Genomic DNA, 20,800 nt, shown 5'->3' with positions numbered 1-20,800 from the left:
ATCACGGCTCCAGAACTCAATTTCTCTACCAATAAAATCTGACACACCGTATGCCTTCTTAACAGCACTATCAATTTGGGTGGCAACTTTCAGGGATCTGTGTACATGGACACCAGGATCCATCTGCACATCCACTCTACCAAGAATCCTTCCATTGACCAAGTACTCTGCCTTCCTGTTATTCTTCCCAAAGTAAATTGCCTCACATCTATCTGCATTGAACTCCATTTGCCACCTCTCAGCTCAATTCTGCAGTTTATCCAAGTCCCCCTGCAACCTGTAACATTCTTCCACACTGTCCAACACTCCAGCGACTTTAGTGTCATCTGCAAACTTACTAACCCATCCATCCTTTGCCTGCGTCCAAGTCATTTATAAAAATGATAAATAGCAGTGGTCCCAAAACAGATCCTTGTGGCACACCACTAGTAACCGGACTCCAGGCTGAATACTTTCCATCAGCCACCACTCGTTGCCTTCTTACAGAAAGCCAGTTTCTAATCCAAACTGCTAAACCACCCTCAATCCTATGTCTCCACATTTATCAAAGGCTTTACTGAGCTCCATGTACACCAAGTCAACTGCCCTACCCTCATCTACATGCTTGGTCACCTTCTCAAAATATTCAATGAGGTTTGTGAGACACGATCTGCCATTGACAAAACCATGTGGAGTATCTCTAATCAAATTGTTGCTTGCCAGATGATTATAAATCATATCTCTTATTATCCTTTCCAAAACCTTTCCTACAACAGATGTAAGGCTCACTGGTCTATAATTACCTGGGTCATCTCTACTGCCCTTCATCAACAAGGGCACAACATTTGCAATCCTCCAGGACAAAATCTGTAGACAATGATGATTCAAAGATCAAGGCCAAAGGCTCCGCCACCTCCTCCCTAGCTTCCCAGAGAATCCTCGGATAAATCCCATCTAGCCCAGGGGACTTATCTACTTTTACACATTCTAGAATTGATAACACCCCCTCCTTATGAACCTCAATCCTTTCAAGTCTAATAGCCTGTATCTCAGTCTTCTCCTCTACAATGTTCTCCTTTTCTTGAGTGAAAACACATAAGAAGAATTCATTTAGCACCTCTCCTATCTCCACAGTGTCCACAAACAACCTCCCATTTCTGTCTTTGACTGGACCTATTCCTACCCTAGTCATCCTTTTATTCCTCACATACCGATAGAAAGCTTTAGGGTTCTCCTATATTCTATCTACTAAAGACCCCTCCTTACTCTTCTTAATTCTCTCTTTAAATCCTTCCTAGGTCATCTGTAACTCCCCATCGCCTCATCTAGACCACCTCGTCTCAACGTCACAGAAGTCTCCCTCTTCCGCTTAACAAGAGATAGTTTCTTTAGTAAACCACGGTTCCTTAACCTTATCATTATACCCTGTTCTTTTGTTCTCCCTTCCATAAAAATCAATTTCACGTTTTCCCAGATTATACTCCATTTGCCAAATTTCTGCCCACTCACTTAACCTATCAATATCTCTGTAAATTGTTTGTATCCCATTTGTAAACTGCCTTTCCGCCCACTTTTGTGTTGTCTGCAAATTTGGTGACTGTATATTCGCTTCCTTCCAAATTAGAAGCAGAGGTAGACCATTCAGCCCCTTGAGCCTGTTCTCGCAGTCAACGTAGGACCATGGCTGACCTGCTTGTGTTCCAATTTCCACATTCCCATCTACCCCTGGTTAGCCTTGATGTCCCTGTCTTGCAAAGAATGATCTCACTTCCACCCTCTTCTGAGGCAAAGAGTTCCGAATTGCACCCAGCTCAGAGAGAGAAATTCCATTCCTCTCAGTCCTAAAAGGGTGGCCCCTAATTTCAAAATGGTGGCCCCTCATTCTTTATTCACCCACAAGAGGAAACACGTCCACCTTGCAACCACCATTCGGTGTCCTATACACTTCAACCAAGTCACCGCTCACACTGTAAACAAGCTCAGCCTGTATTATCCTTCTTTACTAGACAACCAGCTTTCAGTCCAGCACCGAAACAGTAAACTATCTTGCAACTGCCTCCAACAGGGCAGCACAGTGACTCAGTGGTTAGCACTGCTGCCTCACAGCACCAGGGTCCCAGGTTCAATTCTAGCCTCGGTTGACTGACTGTGTGGAGTTTGCACATTCTCCCCGTGTCTCTGTGGGTTTCCTCCGGGTGCTCCGGTTTCCTCCCACAGTCCAAAGATGTGCAGGTCAGGTGAATTGGCAAGAGCTAAATTGCCCGTAGTGTTAGGTGTGTTAGTCAGAGGGAAATGAGTCTGGGTGGGTTACTCTTCGGAGGGTCAGTGTGGAATTGTTGGGCTGAAGGGCCTGTTTCCGCACTGTAGGGAATCTTATCTAATCATATTTACACCCAAGGAGATCAAAAACGGCAACAAGGCATTTGAGATACCTTGTATAAATGAACCACAACACCTTACCCTCTATGCTCAGTTCCCCTTGGAATAAAGGATAGCATTCAATGAGCGCTCTTCATTATGGACAGTACCTGTAAACTGACTTTATTTTTGTAACTCCTGCACTAGAATGCCTAAATCCCTGTGAATCTCAGAATTCTGCAGTTGTTCTCCATTTTTTTAAAAAAGGAATTTATAGTTTTCCTTCCAAAGTGGATAACATCACATTTTGCTGCATTATTTGGATTTAGATTTAGATTTTATTGTCATGTGTATTCGGTTACAGGAGTATGGTGAAAAGTGTATAATGTTGTCACACACGGCACCATCATAGGTACAAAGTAGCTCATTACAAAAAATGCTTAAGTACAAAATAGTGAGAGAAACAGAGTTAAAAGATTAAAGCATTATACTAGTCTGCCAGATATTTTTGCCCATTCAGTCAATTTATCGATAGCTGTCTGTAATCCCATTATTGTCTTCTTCACATCATTCAACCCCACACTTCATTCTCAGCACACGGTCTCTGTTAAAACCGTTGGGTACCGTCAGCTCATACTATGCAGATATAACAAAGGACTCAAGGAATAATGACCCTAGCAGCACTGTTTGGGGGAGTTTATTAGTGGTCTGTCATCACCATCAGGCATAAATAGGTTATCACGCATTACAACAAGCTTTGTGTACCATTCACTTAGCCATCTCGTTGTATCCCATAAAACATTGCAAGCTGCAGTTGTAAACCCACAGGAGCGAAGTCCAGTCCATAAGTGACAGGTGTATTCCCCTCGGACCTCTGACACAGACTGTTAAAATAGTTTGGCCCAGACACACGAAGGGGTACCAGGAGAGGGCTTCAGGTTCTTGAAATGAGGTGAAAACAGAAACCATTTGATTGAACTTTTGAACAGAAGGGTTTTTACTTACAGGAGCCAGTCAACAGCTACAAGGAGGCTGATGTCTTGTGTGGGTAGGCCAACAGCAGTGAGAATCAACAGCATGGTGACCAGGCCGGCACTGGGTATACTTGCAGCTCCAATACTGGCCAGTGTAGCTGTCAAACTGTGAAGCAAACATGAAACAGTCTCTTTAGGAAAGAGGTCACGGAGTGTGGGCCACTGGGGAACGAGTCAATGTCTCCCTCTGGTGTGGATCATTTTCTGCCTGTCACTGTTCCCACTCGTTCCTCGGTTTTAGCTATTCTGCCCTCAGATTGACCATCCGGAAAGTTCCAGCCTAATCACGTGCTTTATCTTTTTGTGCTCCACTGTCTATGCAATGCTGTGGCCTGGAATTTGAAGGCTATTAGCTGAGATGGACTTTGTATAAAACTGATCTGACAATCCCCAGCTAGATCTGGCTTCACCACGTCTTTCAAGCCCGTTGCTGTTCCCCAGCTGAACCCTTTTATTACCATCCTCGAGAGTGAAGACAACTCCAAATTTTACCACAAATTGCCTCCTCCCTGCTGTTTCATCTCTTAACACCAAGCAGGAATGGATCCCAAGACGTGATATCCCAGTCTTACCATCCACACTCCAGGGTACCATGCTCCCCCAACTCTACAAGACAGTTCTCTGCCTTCATATCACTCGTTCTCAGACTCACATTCTGCACGAGACACGTTTCCAGCTCCTTGAATTCCCAGGTCTTCAGTCAACCCCATTTCCTTCACTCAATGCTCTCTCTCTCCACAGCTTAATTTTCCTTCAATTTTAAAAATAATGGTGACATTCAATATGACCGTTATTTTGATCGGGTTAGATGAAGAGGGGTGAGAGTAGCATAACTGCTTCCTTTGATTTTAGGACAAATGGTGGACGGGTCTCACATGGAACCTGCCTTTGGGAGAGGTCCACATGACTTCACAATAAATCTGCCCAGAGACAAAGCGACATGACCTTCTTATCACGGGGACAGAAACTCATTCAAAGGTAAGAGCAAATATTGATGTGGGAACATGAAAGAAGGCGAGCTTTCTGTTCCCTGGACTCTCAGACTGTCCGGACAGCTCTGAAGGGCTGAGAATTATGATGACTGTGATAACTTAATCAGGTGAGGGGGTCAGGATTTAGATTCTTGCTGTTGGAGTCAGACTTTCCCAATCTGTCCTTCCTCCCTTCAACAATGAGATCAACCTCTCACCAACAGGTCAAGAAGTCAATCTGCAGGCATCTCTTTAAATACCCTAACTATGGAATTAACTTCCCCTTCACTAAGAGCCTCTGCTCTTGCTCCAACTGCAGTAGATGTATGTCCATATTGATTTGACGCAATGAGTCGAATCCCACGCTTTCATTTTTTTGGCTAAGTCTGAATTGGGTTGGGTTTGGGTTGAGGATTTATTGCTGTGAATCCTGGCAAATTCTCTTCCTGTTTCTTACCAAACGCACCACATTAATGACCAACCCCACTGCTACGGCACCCTTCACATCAGATGTTTGCTCCCTCTTATCATACACTGTGGTATCCACAGAAACATTGGCTCTCCCAGTGCCCATGCCCTCAATAAAGCGTAGTGCGCCCAGATGTGCACTGTCGTTCTGAGGTTGACCAACTCATTGACAGCGAAGATGGTGCCAGATTTCTCTGACAGGGACCTGGTGGATGGGGTGGGTGCAAGAGAGAGGAGTGCTCTTTGCAGATGGCCAGCAGAAGAGGCCGTGCCACTAGATTCTGGTCCAACAAAAGCTTAAACACACATACCTATAGGGCCAAGAACAACTTCTTCCCTGCTGTTATCAGACTGCTGAATGGACCTCCCAAATTGCAAATCTAGTGTTGATTTTGCTTTTGTGCAGCCATAACTTTGTACTCCTCACTCTGTCTAAACATCCCATGACCTGTATCTGTTTGTATAGCATGGTCTGCCTGCACTGCATGCAAAACCAAACTTTCCACTTTACTTAGGTACATGTGACAACAATAAATCAAACCAGAGAACACCACCCAGGTGAACAGCGTTTTCGGGCTGCAGTGTAGAAAGAAGGTCATTGATCTTCCCCACTCTGCTTCCTGTAGGTGAGACCTCCTACAGGGCTTCAATTCAGAGTGAACAAGAATCTCAATATTCCTCATCAACTCCAATTCCGATGTTCCCCCATTAGGGAATCATGTCCTGATTGTGATCTCTGATGTCAGCAAGAGTCAATGGAAAAGACAGACTCACTCAAAACCTCATCTTCCCCAAGGTACTATCTCTAGGACTGCAAGCCATCACATTGAAGCCACCATACCCTCAACACACAAGGGTATAGGTTGCTCAGAGTAGGGTTCCTATGGCACGGCTGGTGGAGGAGAAGGGTTCTCCTGATAGCTCCTTCACACTAGGGCCTACCTGGACACTTCCTTCGGCCACTTTACATGAGGTCAGGATGAATGATGTACAGGGTCTAGACGCTGAGGTGGAGCTCCCTGCAAACGATGGACACACAGGGCAGGAGGTGACTCAAGATGTCAGAGTCCGAAAGGCCAGAGAGAACTTTATAACCATCCACTTGCAGGGCAACTGAGCTGGCTCGAGGTATTTTCCGTTCCTGATATTATTTCATTGCCAGAGGTGGCAATGCTGTAAGTCTCTATGACTGTATGACTCTTCACTCTTGTCTGAGATGGCCTAGCCACTGAGAAGGAGAAACAGCAGAAATTGCCCTGTTGACCCTGTAAAGTACCCTTCACTAACATCTGGGGGCTAGTGCCAAAATGGGGAGAGCTGTCTCACAGACTAGTTAAGTGACAAGTGTGACAAGCTCATAGAAACACACCCTTATGGACAATGTGTGAGACATCACAAACACCAGGCAGACCAAGCAGAAGTGGCTGCACAGCTGTACACAGTCAGAAGGGAGTTGTCCTGGGAGCCCTCAACATTGACTCCGGACCGCATGAAGTCTCATGGCACCGGGTCAAGGTAGGAAGATAGGAACCAGCGAAGGCCATTCAGCCCCTTGAACCTTTTCTGCCATTCAATGAGATCCGAGCTGATCTGTGGCCTAACTCCAGACAGCTATTAAGGAAAGCTCCTGCTGGTTACCATTCTCCCATGGCTGATGAATCAGTACTTCTCCATGTTGAACAACACTTGGAGGGAGCACTGAGGGTGGTAGGGATATAGAATATACTCTGGGTGGGGGGATTTCAATGTCCACCATCACGAATGGCTCAGTAGCAGCACTACTGATCGAGCTGGTTGGGTTCGAAAGGACACAGCTTCTACACTGGGTCTGCAGCAGGTGGCGAGGGAAGCAACCAGAGGGAAAAACATACTTGGCCTAACACTTACCAACCTGCCAGCAGCACGTGCATCTGTCCATGACAGCATCGGTAAGAGTAACCAGTCTTTCTGCCTTCATATTGAGAATACCCTCCAGCATAACGTGTCGCACAATCACTGTGTAATGTGAGGTAGAATGTTGCTCACTTCTCCGGATGGGGGCAGCTCCAACAACACTTAAGAAGCTTGACACCATCCAGAACAAAGCAGCCCGCTTTATTGGCACCACACCCACAAGCATCCACTCCCTCCACCACCGATGCTCAGTATCTACATGACGCGCTGCAGAAATTCACCAAAGATCGTTCAACAGCACCTTCCACACCCACGACCATTTCCATCCAGAAAGACGGGTGCAACAGATACATGGGAATATCGGAACCTGCAAGCTCCCCTCCAAGTCACTCACCATCCTGACTTGGAAATAAATCACCGTTCCTTCACTGTCCCTAGATCAAAATCTTGGAATTCCCTTCCTAACGGCATTGTGGCTCTACCTACAGTACATGGACTGCAGCAGTTTAAGAAGGCAGCTCACAACAGAGACGTTGAGAGCCCTAGGCCTAAGCAGTGCTGTTTGAGCCTTCAGTGAGGTTGCACACTGGGACAATCTTCAGAAAAATTGGTTTGCACACTGCTCCTCAGTCGCCACATTCCACAGGTTCAAACAGAAGCAAACTTGGTGGTTCGGGATGATTGTCATCTTTAGATTTCAGTGGGAATAGGTGTTATTGTTACAGGTTTCACAAGAGAACCAGCAGTGCTTTCCACAGTTGTGAAGGGGACAACAGGAAATGCTTTCAAACCCACCTCACGGTCACTATCTGTCCAGCATCCAAGTGAACATTGTTCATCTGGGCGATGAATATAGCAGCCACAGCCTCATAGAGTGCGGTTCCATCCATGTTGATGGTCGCTCCAACAGGAAGGACAAAGCGGGTCACTCGCTTGTCAATTCCCAGATTCTCCTCCAGGCAGCGGAAGGTAACTGGCAGAGTGCCAGCACTGAGAGAAAAAAAAACAAACCGACACAATCATATCCATCAAACATCACCATCAGCTTCATATCCATAATCCTGCTCCCCTCTCTTAGTCATTATCCCAGCAAACAGCTACCCTGCTCCTATCCTCTTCATTCTATTCTGTTTAACCTGTTCCCTTTCCCACACAGACACCACCTCCCTGATGCCAGTTTGCCATTCCTCGCCCCATGTTCCTTGTTGTTCCCAGTTTGCTGCTTTCCCTTCCTTGCTCCATCCCTGTCTGATCCCTACTCTCAGCCGTGACCGACCCAGCAGCCTCTGGTTCCTCTCCTCAGGCTCGGTTTGGATTGTATCTGGAATTTCCAGGTTAAATTTCCTGGCACACCTAGCTGCGTGGGATCGCCAATGTTTGACAATTCTGGAGCCATTCTTCCCCTCCCTCAATTTCTTTGTATAAGTGGACATTGTCCTTCCTACTGTCTAGGGGTATGTGTTGAATGCGTTGACACTCTGCGGTAACCTGAGAAACCTGCAAGCCAATGTATCCACTGGTGACCCTTCCCATTCACTGTGGAAGTTGGATCCATTCAGAAGTGAGTGTGTGTGAGAGACAGCTCATACTCAAAGCCCTGTGCTTCAAACAGACAGTTGTCCCTCTCTAAGATAAAAGCGACGAGGAACAACGCATTGTCCTGGTACCTGGATGCAGTCCCTAAGGCGGTGATCCAGGCCTGGAAGATGCCTGCTAAGAATAAGAAAGGATTTTTTCTTGTCACCACAAAATATATCAGAGGCAAGATGATGCCTCCGTGGATGATGAGCCCTGTGATGACAGTCACCATGTACATGCCCAGTTGCCTAGCGACGACCTCCAAGTCTTTAATGGCCACAATCTTTCCACAGATTAGACAGGCGATACCGAAGGGCGAATACCTTTAATAACACAAAGGGGAAACATCAAAGATTAGAGCTCAGGAAGGACCTTTGAAGATTAGCACTCGGCCTGTCTGCCTGTTGTGGTTCAGTAGTAGCACTCTGACCTCTGGGTCATGTCTCACTTGAGGGAGTTTGGTACTAGACATGGCATTGTGCTGTGTTTCAGCTGAGATGCTCATCTGAGGGCCTGAGACGAATGGTCAACTCTTGTTCCTATATCTGCTGTCCCAGGTGAGTGCAAGAGGCAATCTTGTTATTAACCATTTCATTTTATATCATGTCATGTATGTTCTCCCTCCCCTTTAGGGAAACAGTTGTAAAGATACAGGTCTTTGAGCTACACCATGAATATGCCAACAGGTGCTGGTATGGCATTTGAGCGTAGAACATCAGACGCAGAAGTAAAGACACTGCCCCTGTCCCACCAAGACCTCCACAGCCATATCGTGAAGGCTGTAACATCAAGGTGTATATGTGGGGTATCTCAGTGTCAAAATGCTGTATTACAACATTGACTAATAGCAATAAAATGCAGTGTCTAACCTACTGCAAGTTCTTGTCTCTATCTATCATTTATCCATGTGAACAATCAAGATATATAATCAGGAAATTTCAGTAAATTAGATTCCTAACTCCTATGAGCTCAGAGGCTATGAAGGGGTTTTGTTTTGGAGTGAAAGTCAATATGGAAATTATTTTAAATATTACAGTAATCAAACTTAACGATCTCGTATTGGATTCAAAACAATGTCCCCAGGTTTCAGAATCTTTTAATCACCCATCTAAGAGCTACCTGGACCAGGGGTGTGTGCCCTGCACAACGTCTTGACTGGTGTAAAAAAAAACTAAATCAAGTCAGTTATTTTGTTTACTTGCATTGTCTGTGTGTTTTTTCCCCAAAGTTCCAAAAATAATGCAACAGCTTTTAAAATAGTAATTACTGCTCCTAGAATTCGAGGAATCAGTTCCAACACTGAGTATACCTCAAACAAGGAGCAGCTCTTAGAGCCACAAACGTTTTCCTGTCCTCCATCTTGAATTACCCAGAATCCACCAGTTCTTATATTTGGATTAAAGCAAGGTTAATTGGTGCTCTGTGTGTGTGATATGAAGATTTAGTAGGTTTTCTAAATTGATGAAAGACCATAAGAAGTGGGACAGGAGTAGGCCATTCGATTCTTCAAGCCTGCTCTCCTGTTCAGCTCTCCTGTTCTCTGATACTCCATTGCAACACATTGATAATCACATTCCTGTTGGTTCGAACATGCTTTGAAAAAATGGCTGCCAGCTTTCCAACATGACATCAGTGACTGCAGTTCAAATGGACTTCATTGGCTGTCAAATGCTTGGAGACATCTAGTGGTTGTGAGTGGCGTTGTATGAATGCAAGTCTGTATGATATTGATATTTGGCCAACTCAGTTTCTACTCTATACAGAGCAAGCAAAGGGGCAAGCCTTTTCGTTTCACAGGAAGAAAAAAGTCAAAAGTTTTGGCACCAAGTAATATCTGCTTTGTGGATTCTTCCCTAGCATCACTAGGGGAGGCACGGTGGCTCAGCGGATAGCACTGCTGCCTCACTGTGCCAGGGACCCAGGTTTGATTCCAGCCTTGGGCAACTGTGTGGAGTTTGCACATTCTCCCCGTGTCTGGGTGGTTTTCCTCCGGGTGCTCTGATTTCCTCCCACAATCCAAAGGTGCGCAGGTTAGGTGAATTGGCCATGCTAAATTGCCCGTAGTGTTCAGGGATGTGTAGGTTAGGTGTATTAGTCAGGGGGAAATGCAGGGTAATAGGGTAGGGGAATGGGTCTGGGTGGGATACTCTTCAGAGGGTCGGAATGGACTAGCTGGGCCAAAAGGCCTACTCCCATACTGTAGGGATTCTATGATGAGTATCTACCAACGATTTCTAACAACACAAGTTAGTAATCCTAATGGTGTTCTAATATCCAAACACAGCTCTCAATCTGGTGAACTCAGTATGGGTATGAGATTTGGGTATATTCTCTCCTGTAAAGAGCATGGTTGCAAAGCTACTCATGACAATTGGTATTGGCAGGCTGACTGCACTACTGACTTGCAGCTCTGTAAGCCACCGCTGTGCGTGGGTGTCTGACGCCAAAGGATAACTGCTTGGCTGCTGTACTGGGTGCATAACCACACACCACAGTTTCATACTCACCAACAGGAAAATATCAGAAAAGCTTTTAAAACACAAGACACCATATAGGGGAAGCAATGTTATCACTAGGCTACCACCAGACACCTGGAGGAAGAACGCTTCATCTTCCGCCTTGGAACACTTCAACCCCAGGGCATCAATGTGGACTTCAACAGTTCCCTCATTTCCCTTTCCCCCACCTCACCCCAGCTCCAACCTTGCAGCTCAGCACCGCCCTCATGACCTATCCTACCTGCCTATCATCCTTTCCACCTATCCACTCCACCCTCTTCTCTGACCTATCACTTCCATCCCCACCCCCAACCACCTATGGTACTCTATGCTACTTTCTCCCCACCCCCACCCTCCTCTCATTTATCTCTCCACTCTTCAGGCTCACTGCCTCTATTCCTGATGAAGGGCTTTTGCCCGAAACGTCGATTTTCCTGCTTCTTGGATGCTGCCTGAACTGCTGTGTTTTTCCAGCACCGCTCTTATCTAGACATGGACCATTGCAAGTCCAATGTAGCTGCTTCAATGAGACCTGACACCAGAGGAAGGTCAGCTTCTGTACAGGAGGCAAAAACATCGAGGGACCAATATGTGGGGACTCCAAATGCCACATATTTGGAGTGAAATATTATACCGTGTCAAAAGCCTGGAACTCCCTCCTTACTCACTCTGTATGTTTGTGTCTTTATCAGTTTAACAACACACCCACTGTCAAGGTAACTGCCTTCCCACTCCTCTCTGAGCAGCCTGTGCGGGCTCCAGCCTGGACACTCCAACCCTCAGCCATGCCTTCATCACCTCACAACGCCACTAATGCAACTCCTTTCAGTCAAGTAATACAGACACACACGCACACACACATATATACACCCCCACACGAACACATACACACACTCACCGCTACTCAAACACATTCGCCCAGACACACACACCCACATACACACTCACCCTCACACACATATACATACAGTAACACACACCCACATACACACTCCCCTCACACAAACACATTCACACAGTCACACACACCCACATACACACTCCCCTCACACAAACACATTCACACAGTCACACACACCCACATACACACTCACCCTCTTACACATATACACACAGTTACACACACCCACATACACACTCAACCTCACACAAACACATACACACAGTCACACATACCCACACACACACACACCCTCACACAAACACATTTGCACAGACACACACACCCACATTCACACTCCCTTCACATAAACACATACACATAGTCACACACACCTACATACACTCACCCTCACACACATTCACGCAGTCACACACACCCACATACACACTCACCCTCACACACACGTACAGACACACACATCCACATACACATATACACACAGTCACACACACCCACATACACACACACCATCACACACATTCACACAGTCACACACACCCACATACACACTCACCCTCACACACACGTACACAGTCACACACACCCACATACACACACACCCTCACACAAACACATTCACACAGTCACACACACCCACATACACACTCACCCTCACACACACATACATACAGTCACACACACCCACATACACACTCACCCTCACACACACATACACAGACACACATACCCACATACACACAAATACACACAGTCACACATACCCACATACACACTCAACCTCTCACAAACACATTCACACATTCACACACACCCACATATACACACACCCTCACACAAACACATTCACAGTCACACATACTCACATACACACTCACCCTCACACACACATACACAGACACACACACCCACATACACACTCACCCTCACACACACATACACAGACACACACACCCACATACACACTCACCCTCACACACATATACACATAGTTACACACACCCACATGCACACTCACCCTCACACTAACACATTCACATAGACACATACACCCACATATACACTCACCCTCATACACACATACATACAGTCACACACACCCACATACACACTCACCCTCACATAAACACATACACACAGTCACACACACCCACATACACACCTAACCTCACACAAACACATTCAGTCACACATACCCACATACACACTCACCCTCACACACACCCACATACACACTTAACCTCACACACATATACACACAGTTACACACACCCACATACACACTCAACCTCACACAAACACATACACACAGTCACACATACCCACATACACACACACAGATATACACACAGTCACACAAACCCACATACACACACACCCTCACACAAACACATTCACACAGTCACACACACCCACATACACACTCACCCTCACACACACGTATACAGACACACACACACCCATACACACACAGTCACACACACCCTCACACATACATACACAGTCACACACACCCACATACAAACTCACCCTCACACATACATACACAGACACACATACCCACATACACACACACCCTCACACATACATACATAGACACACATACCCACATACACACACAAATACAGTCACACACACCCACATGCACACTCACCCTCACACTAACACATACACAGTCACACATACCCACATACACACTCAACCTCACACAAACACATTCACACAGTCACACACACCCTCACACAAACACATTCACAGTCACACATACTCATATACACACTCACCCTCACACACACATACACACTCACCCTCACACACATATACACACAGTTACACACACCCACATGCACACTCACCCTCACACTATCACATACACACAGTCACATATACCCACATACACACTCAACCTCACACAAACACATTCTCACAGTCACACACACCCACATACACACTCAACCTCACACAAACACATTCTCACAGTCACACACACCCACATACACACACCTTCACACACATACACAGACACACACATCCACATACACACTCACCCTCACACTAACACATACACAGCCACACCCACATACACACCCTCACACACACATACACAGACACACATACCCACATACACACAGTCACACACACCCACACTCACCATCACACAAACACATACAGTCACACACACCCACATACACACTCCCCTCACACAAACACATACACACACATCCCCACACAGACACATACACATGCACAGACACACCCTGACAGACGCAGACACAAACACACTCAGCCTCACACAAACACATCCATCCTCACACAGACACGTACACATATGTAGACACACCCTTACAGACTTAGGCACACACACAGAGACACTCACATACACACTCACCCTCACACAAACACATACACACAGACACACACACACACCCCTGCAGTCTCACAAACACACCCCTACACAGATACATCCATGCGCAAGCACACAGACACACACTCTGTCCCCACGCATTTATCACACATACACGTACAGCCCGTACCCACATAGATCGGACTTTCCTGATGAAGGGTTTATGCCCAAACATTGATTCTCCTGCTCCTCGGATGCTGCCTTACCTGCTGTGCTTTTCAAGCACCACACTCTTGATTGCCTCGGATTAGCAAATGCTTGATGTTAAATTCCAAATTCATGTTAATTAAGTGTTGAATTTTAATTAACATAATTCAATTAATACAGAAACCAGTGTTTAAAATTCAGCTTCCTCATTCTTGTTGTGAAGTGCCTTCATCCTCCCTCACCTCTGTAAAATCCCCCATCTCTACAACCCAGCAAAACATTTACACTCATTGAATTCTAGTTTTGTAAGCACGCCTGGTTTTAATTGTTACACTATTTACGGCTGTACCATTCAGTAGCCAAGACTGTCAAGTCTGTAGTTCCCTTCCTAAACCTCTCCACTTCGTTTTCTTCCTTTGAGATACTCCTTAAGATCCATTTCCACTCAAATACCTAATCATTTGCCTTAATATCTCCCTAATGGCACATGGTGGGTGGTACAGTGGCTCAGTGGTTAGCACTGCTGCCTCACAGTACCAGGGTCCCAGGTTCGATCCCAGCCTCGGGTGACTGTCTGTGTGGAGTTTGCACGTTCTCCCCGTGTCTGCGTGGGTTTCCTCCGGGTGCTCCAGTTTCCTCCCACAGTCCAAAGATGTGCAGGCCAGGTGAATTGGCCATGCTAAATTGCCCATAGTGTTAGGTGCATAAGTCAGAGGGAAATGAGTCTGGGCGGGTTACTCTTCGGAGGGTCGGTGTGGACTGGCTGGGCTGATAGGCCTGTTTCCACAATGTAGGGAATCTAATCTAATTGCTTGCTCCGATATATTTTTATGCAACTTGTCATATTATTACCTTTCCAGCACTTTATAAACACGAGGTGCCAGATGTTACAATCAGTGTCGGATACCCTGTTTCCATCTCCGGTTGGAGTGTAACTTAAGCATCCAACTGGAGATGTCTTCCATAATGACATTTCCTGGACAGAGGCCTCCTGTTAGGAATCTGTCCAGGAATCCACAAACCCCATCATCAAAGAGAATGAGGATGGATGCCACATGTTACAGCTGTCAGTGGGGTGCGTTCTCTGATTCAAATAGCTCGTAACACTTCGCTAGTTGCTGTGAACGGGCACAGAATGTAAATGTGTGGGTAAGAGTGCCAGTTAGTCAAGGGCTTGGAGTGCCTGTTAGATAGGATACCAGATCAATAACAAAGTGCAATGGGCAATTTGGAGGGTGGGTATCAAGGGCTTTGATGATACAACCAGCAGAAAGGGATGGGATATGTGTGCCATCCGGGGGAGTACCATGCCAATCGTTTGAGGGTGGGCAAGTTGTCAGGAACAGGAGGAAATCAGAGCAGCAGCTGGAGATACGGGCTCCCAGGTCTGAGATCTGGGAAGGTTCAGGCCAATGGATGTGAGGGATTATGTCTTGGTGGAATTGTCAGGAGAGGCTGGTTATGTTTGGAGGGGGTCAGGATGGGGAGGGGGGTAATGTTCAAGCTGGAAACCAGGGTGTGTCACCTTCAGGGGTCAAGTCCATGGTGATGATTGGGGGATAACGGGATCCTATTGGGTGATGGCTCCAGGCCAGGAAAGTATTTGGCTGTGGTGGGAGTGGGATTCAGTTGAGGGGTTGAGCGTGGCATTCCATTTGCTAGTCATCCAGGAGTTGGAAAAAGTTTTAATCCAGTAACTGGTCCTGGGTCACGATGAGCTCCACTGCTCTTTGAAATCCAAGACTTGAAAGGATTGTTTCAGAGGCTTCCATCACAGGGGAATGGTACTTTGGAATCTTCAATTGCCCGGACCATTCCCATGGAGTCAGTGGTCTCTGGATTGCCTCATGACCCTGACGGGCATCTCTCATTGACCAAGTGCCAGCCACTCACTGGCCATCTGAGTATCAGGCCAAGTGGTTGTGGCAAAGTCATATTTTCCAACCAGGGAAGAAAGTAAATATTTATAATCGAGCCCGTCAGTCCAATTCTTCTATACATTCACATCCGCACCAAATCTTTAAGAAATGCCACTTATTAGATCAGTCAAAACTCTCAACCAATGTCCAACATTAATTAACAACATCAGTGTCTCCTGGTTCACTGAACATTTTCAGCTGAAGGAAAGGTGCCATGGGGGAAGGTTGGCGAAATGCTTCCCCTTTATAAGTGAATGACTGGCTACAATTCAATTAACATGGAATGTGGCCCAGAGTGAGGCAGACGTTGATGTTCCTTTGACTGTGTGGAGTCCATTCTTGAGACAACTGTGATGATTAGAAACAGACTGTTTTTTTTCGTTTAACCAAAGAGAGTACTGGTGCAGTCCTTACCACATGATCATTATCACCAGCTTCATGACAATCTCATTGAGGATGTTGAAGAATTCTACCATCAGCCTCGCCCTCTCCCCCATTTTCCCCATCGCGATGCCAAAGGCAATAAAAAATCCAATTAGACCTGCAGAGGGGTGAAGCACAAATATCTTGAGACTGGGAGAACGTGGCATCTGTAAAGAGACATTACTAACTCATACAACCATGTACTCAATCCTGATTTAGATTAACATAGAGAGCGGGAGAATCTCTTAAGGGGAGATTCGGAAACAGGATTATTTGAAAGGGTAATCATAAGCTGTATTCATATCACATTAACAAAGAAACTACACACTGCATGGATTAGTGCTGGGTTCCTTAGCTATTAATATTAGGTGAGTATATTGAAGGTTTTGAGAGTAATGTGTCCAAGTTACAGATATACAAAGCCAAGTGAGAAAGTTGTGAGGAGGACATAGAGTTAGAGAGATGATACTTGCTGTGACTGGGAGAACAGACAAACAGACCTTTTTTAAATGATGAGAAACTATTGTTTGTTCATGGTGAGTCAGACTTGTATTATTGTACATTAAACCAAACAAGTTAATGGAATAAGTGACTTGATGGGAGTTTAGCCTTTAGTCAAGGGGACTGGGGTGTAAGGCAAGGAGGTCATGTACAGGCCTATGATGTGTCCGCAACATGATTTTAATCACCACATCTAAGGGAGGGGATACCTGCATCAGAGGGGGTGGCACAGTGGCTCAGTGGTTAGCACTGCTGTCTCACAGTGCCAGGGGTGCCACAGTCTAAAGAGGTGCGGGTTAGGGTGGATTGGCCACACTGTGCCCATTGTGTCCAGGGATGTGCAGGCTAGGTGGATTAGCCATGGGAAATGCAGGGTTACAGGGACAGGTTGGGATGCTCTTCAGAGGGTCAGTGTGGACTTGATGGGCTGAATGACCTGCTTCCACATTGTGGGGATTCCACAATGTTACACCCGCAAGGCAGATCTTGAATGATTTGGGGTGGAGGAGTGTTTGGGAGGCTTCAAATGCATAGAGTTGCTGCTACATACAGCAAACAGATCTTTTACCTCATTTAAATATCCAGTGGTCTGTAAGATATAGAAAGATAACCGAAGTGATCCTACCCAAAACATTCATGCCATCCTTGAACTGTAAGGTCTTTGTTACAGTGAAACTGGGCCCCTCCGACTCTGCCAGAGTTTCATTTGCTGCTTCCAGCAGGAGCCCAGTCAGGTTGGAAATAGTCCTAGCTTCAGGACGATTCTCCACCTTCTTAGTCACTGTTTGTATCTATCGGAAGAAAGAGGCACAGTTAGCGGGGGAAAGGAAATGACTGCGTTCCACATCACAAACCTCCTGGATTTTAAAACGTGGAGGTATTCAGATGAGTGCGCAGACTCGAAGGGTCAGTATGGGCTTGATGGGCCGACTGGCCTGCTTCCACAATGTAGGGAATCTGTGAGTGTTCATGTGCTCACCGAATCACACTGCATTGACAGAGCAATGGAGAACTGCGCTAACCAGTTATTCCTCCTGTTATCTATTTACTATCCCTTCTGATCTTTTCCCCTCTAATGCTGAATGTTCCATACCCAGTAAAGGTCTATTTTGTCCCTTTGAATTTCAGGCACAACATGACGTTGCATGTTTCTTCCATCACCTTCACCTCTGCGCCAATTTCAATGGACAAGAGTCCTCTCCCTGTCCCACAGAACCAACACTCTCCCTCCACCTGGATCTCTCTCTCTCGCCTTCTACCTGCACTTGATCTGTTCATTCAGAACTGTCGACGCGACATTGGTCACCCCAATTCCTCTACCCACCCCCTTTTACCCATTCCAGCCTATCCTCCCTGGAACTGACTGCACTCCATACTCTCAGATCCAAACCTGACTTTATAATTAAGCTTGCCGATAAGGGTGGTGCTGTTGTAGTCTTGATGGACTGACCTCTACAGCTCTTGGAGACCTCCTCCTATCACCTCCTGGATCATGACCCCATTATGGAACACCAGACCATTGTGTCCACTACGGTCACCAACCACATTTCATTTGGTGATCTCCCCTTCCTCCACTCTGCCTCCAGGCTGATAGTTTCCCAAACCTCGTACAGCTCACTACTACCTCCTTCCCAAGATCCACAAACAGGACTGCCCCAGGGACACCCATTGTTTCTGCCTGCCCCTGCCCAACAGAATCCAGCTCTTCCTACCTCGACTCGATGTTGTTCTCCCCTTGTTCAGTTCCTTCCCACTTCCACCTGCGACTCCTACGACACTTTTACACCAGTTTCAGACTGTGTAGTTTGTGGTCTCCAACTGCTTCCTCTTCCCGTGGATGTGCAATCCCCCAGTCAGGATGTTCTCAGGGCTCACCTCTTCTTCCTGGGAATAAGGCCTGAACTGTCCCCACCCACCCCCCCTGCCCAAGCTGGTCCTCACCCTGAACAACTTCTCCTTTAACTCCTCTCACAGTCTTCAGGTCAGACGGGTTGCCATGGATACTCACATGAACCCCAGTTATACCTGTCTCTTTGTGGAACACTCCTTGTTCCAGTCCTATTTCGGCCCCCCACCCATCATCCTTTCTCCGATATATCGATGATATTCTTGGTGCGGATTCCCTCTCACATCTGAAATTGAAGAAGTTTATCGACTTTGCTTCCAATGTTCACCCCGCTCTCACCTTCACCTGGTCCACCTCTAACTCCTCCCTTCCCTTCCTCGACATCTCTGTTTCCATTTCTGGGGAAAGGCCAGCCACTCATATCCACTACCCACCGACTGCCACAGTTACCTGGACTGTACACCCTGCTTCCTGTAAAGACTCTATTCCATTCTCCCAGTTCCTCCGTCTCTGACACGTCTAATGCCAACTTCCACAAGGGCGCCTCCGAAATGTTCACCTTCTTCCTCAACCAAGGATTCCCCACTACCCCTCAGTTTGAGCCATCTCCCACACTTGAGCTCTCACCCTCTTTTTTTTCCCTCCCACAACAGCGATATAGTCCACCTCTCCCTCACCTACTGTCCCACCAGCGGATCGTTAACCCCCATGTCCACCAGCTCTAGCAGGATGCCAAAACTAGACACACATTCCCCTCCCCTCCCCTCCACCTTCCACAGTGACCATTCCCTCCAGGACACCCTGGTCCACTCTTGCTTCACTCACAATACCCCCACACACCCCCAACATCCCCCTTGCCAATGACACCTTTCCCTGCAATCACAGAAAGTGTAACAACACCTGCTTGTTTACATCCTCCCTCCCCAGTATTCAAGGGCCCAAACACACCTTCCAGGTGAAGCAGCACTTTACCTGCATTTCACTCAATCTAGTTTACTGCGTTCACAATGTGGTCTCCCTTACATTGGGGAAATGAAGCATAGAGTGGGAAACCAGTCACAGAACACCTACATTCTGTCTGCAGCAAAGACCCCTGAGTCTGTTCCCTGGCCAACATCTCTGTCTCAGTCTTGCTGCAGTGTTCCAAGCTGGAAGAACAGCACCTCATTATCCACTTGGGGATCCTGCAGCCTTCAGGACACAATATCCAGTTCCACAATCTTAGAGCCTGAGCACCTTCTCCCATGTCCTTACCCTAAATCTCACACACTAGGCACGGGCTGCTACCACCACCAACCCACTGTCAGCTACTCATGGTCCCTGTTAGTAGCTGTCCATTCTTCCAGGCTGACCTCTGCACATTCTTTTGCCTACCCAATTGCTGTTCTCCCTCACTCTGGGCTCTGTCCCCACCTATCGTTTACTCCTCCCCCCTCCCTGCACCCTGTCTTCAGCAGACATACCAACCTTTTCCGAGCTGCAATCAGTTCTGAAGGAGGGGCACTGGACCCGAAATGTTAACTCTGCTTTCTCTCCACAGATGCTGCCAGACCTGCCGAGTTTGTTGCAGCAACTGCTATGTTTGTTCCTGATTTCTGATCCCCTATTCGTTCTCCTTCTTCCCTCAATCAGGGTTCCAATGAACCGTGGTCTAATGTGAAATCCGTCAGATCACTGGAACAGCAGCTTGTTTGGTCTTTCAGTCACATGATGACTTATCTCTACCTCAACCTCATTTGGCTCCATTAGCTCCACATATCTTGATATCCTTATCCATCAAACGTCTATCGGATCATCTTGAAAGTTCCAAATGACTCAGGAAACGTGACTGGTTGGGAGAGGTTGTTTTCCCTTGTGGGAGAGTCTGGGGCCAAAGGGTG

At 46.6% G+C, this 20,800-nt stretch overlaps 1 protein-coding gene across 2 annotated transcripts in view; it reads right to left on the bottom strand.

Moving 5' to 3' along the window:
* The window catches only part of LOC140493421 (excitatory amino acid transporter 2-like), a 274,102-nt gene that overhangs the window by 14,662 nt on the left and 238,640 nt on the right, over positions 1–20,800 (bottom strand). For both annotated transcript variants that reach the window (XM_072591843.1, XM_072591844.1), the window contains 5 exons: positions 17,700–17,865; positions 16,565–16,691; positions 8,371–8,604; positions 7,499–7,693; positions 3,343–3,477 (listed from right to left, as the gene is read on the bottom strand). In XM_072591843.1, coding sequence (XP_072447944.1) covers positions 3,343–3,477; positions 7,499–7,693; positions 8,371–8,604; positions 16,565–16,691; positions 17,700–17,865 — 857 coding nt within the window. The remainder of the gene's footprint in view (positions 1–3,342; positions 3,478–7,498; positions 7,694–8,370; positions 8,605–16,564; positions 16,692–17,699; positions 17,866–20,800) is intronic.

Source organism: Chiloscyllium punctatum, chromosome 22 (assembly GCF_047496795.1).
Source record: "Chiloscyllium punctatum isolate Juve2018m chromosome 22, sChiPun1.3, whole genome shotgun sequence".
Taxonomy (NCBI): Eukaryota; Metazoa; Chordata; class Chondrichthyes; order Orectolobiformes; family Hemiscylliidae; genus Chiloscyllium; species Chiloscyllium punctatum.
The sequence above is the reverse complement of the archived record's forward strand: the minus strand, read 5'-3'. Positions and strand labels throughout refer to the sequence as shown.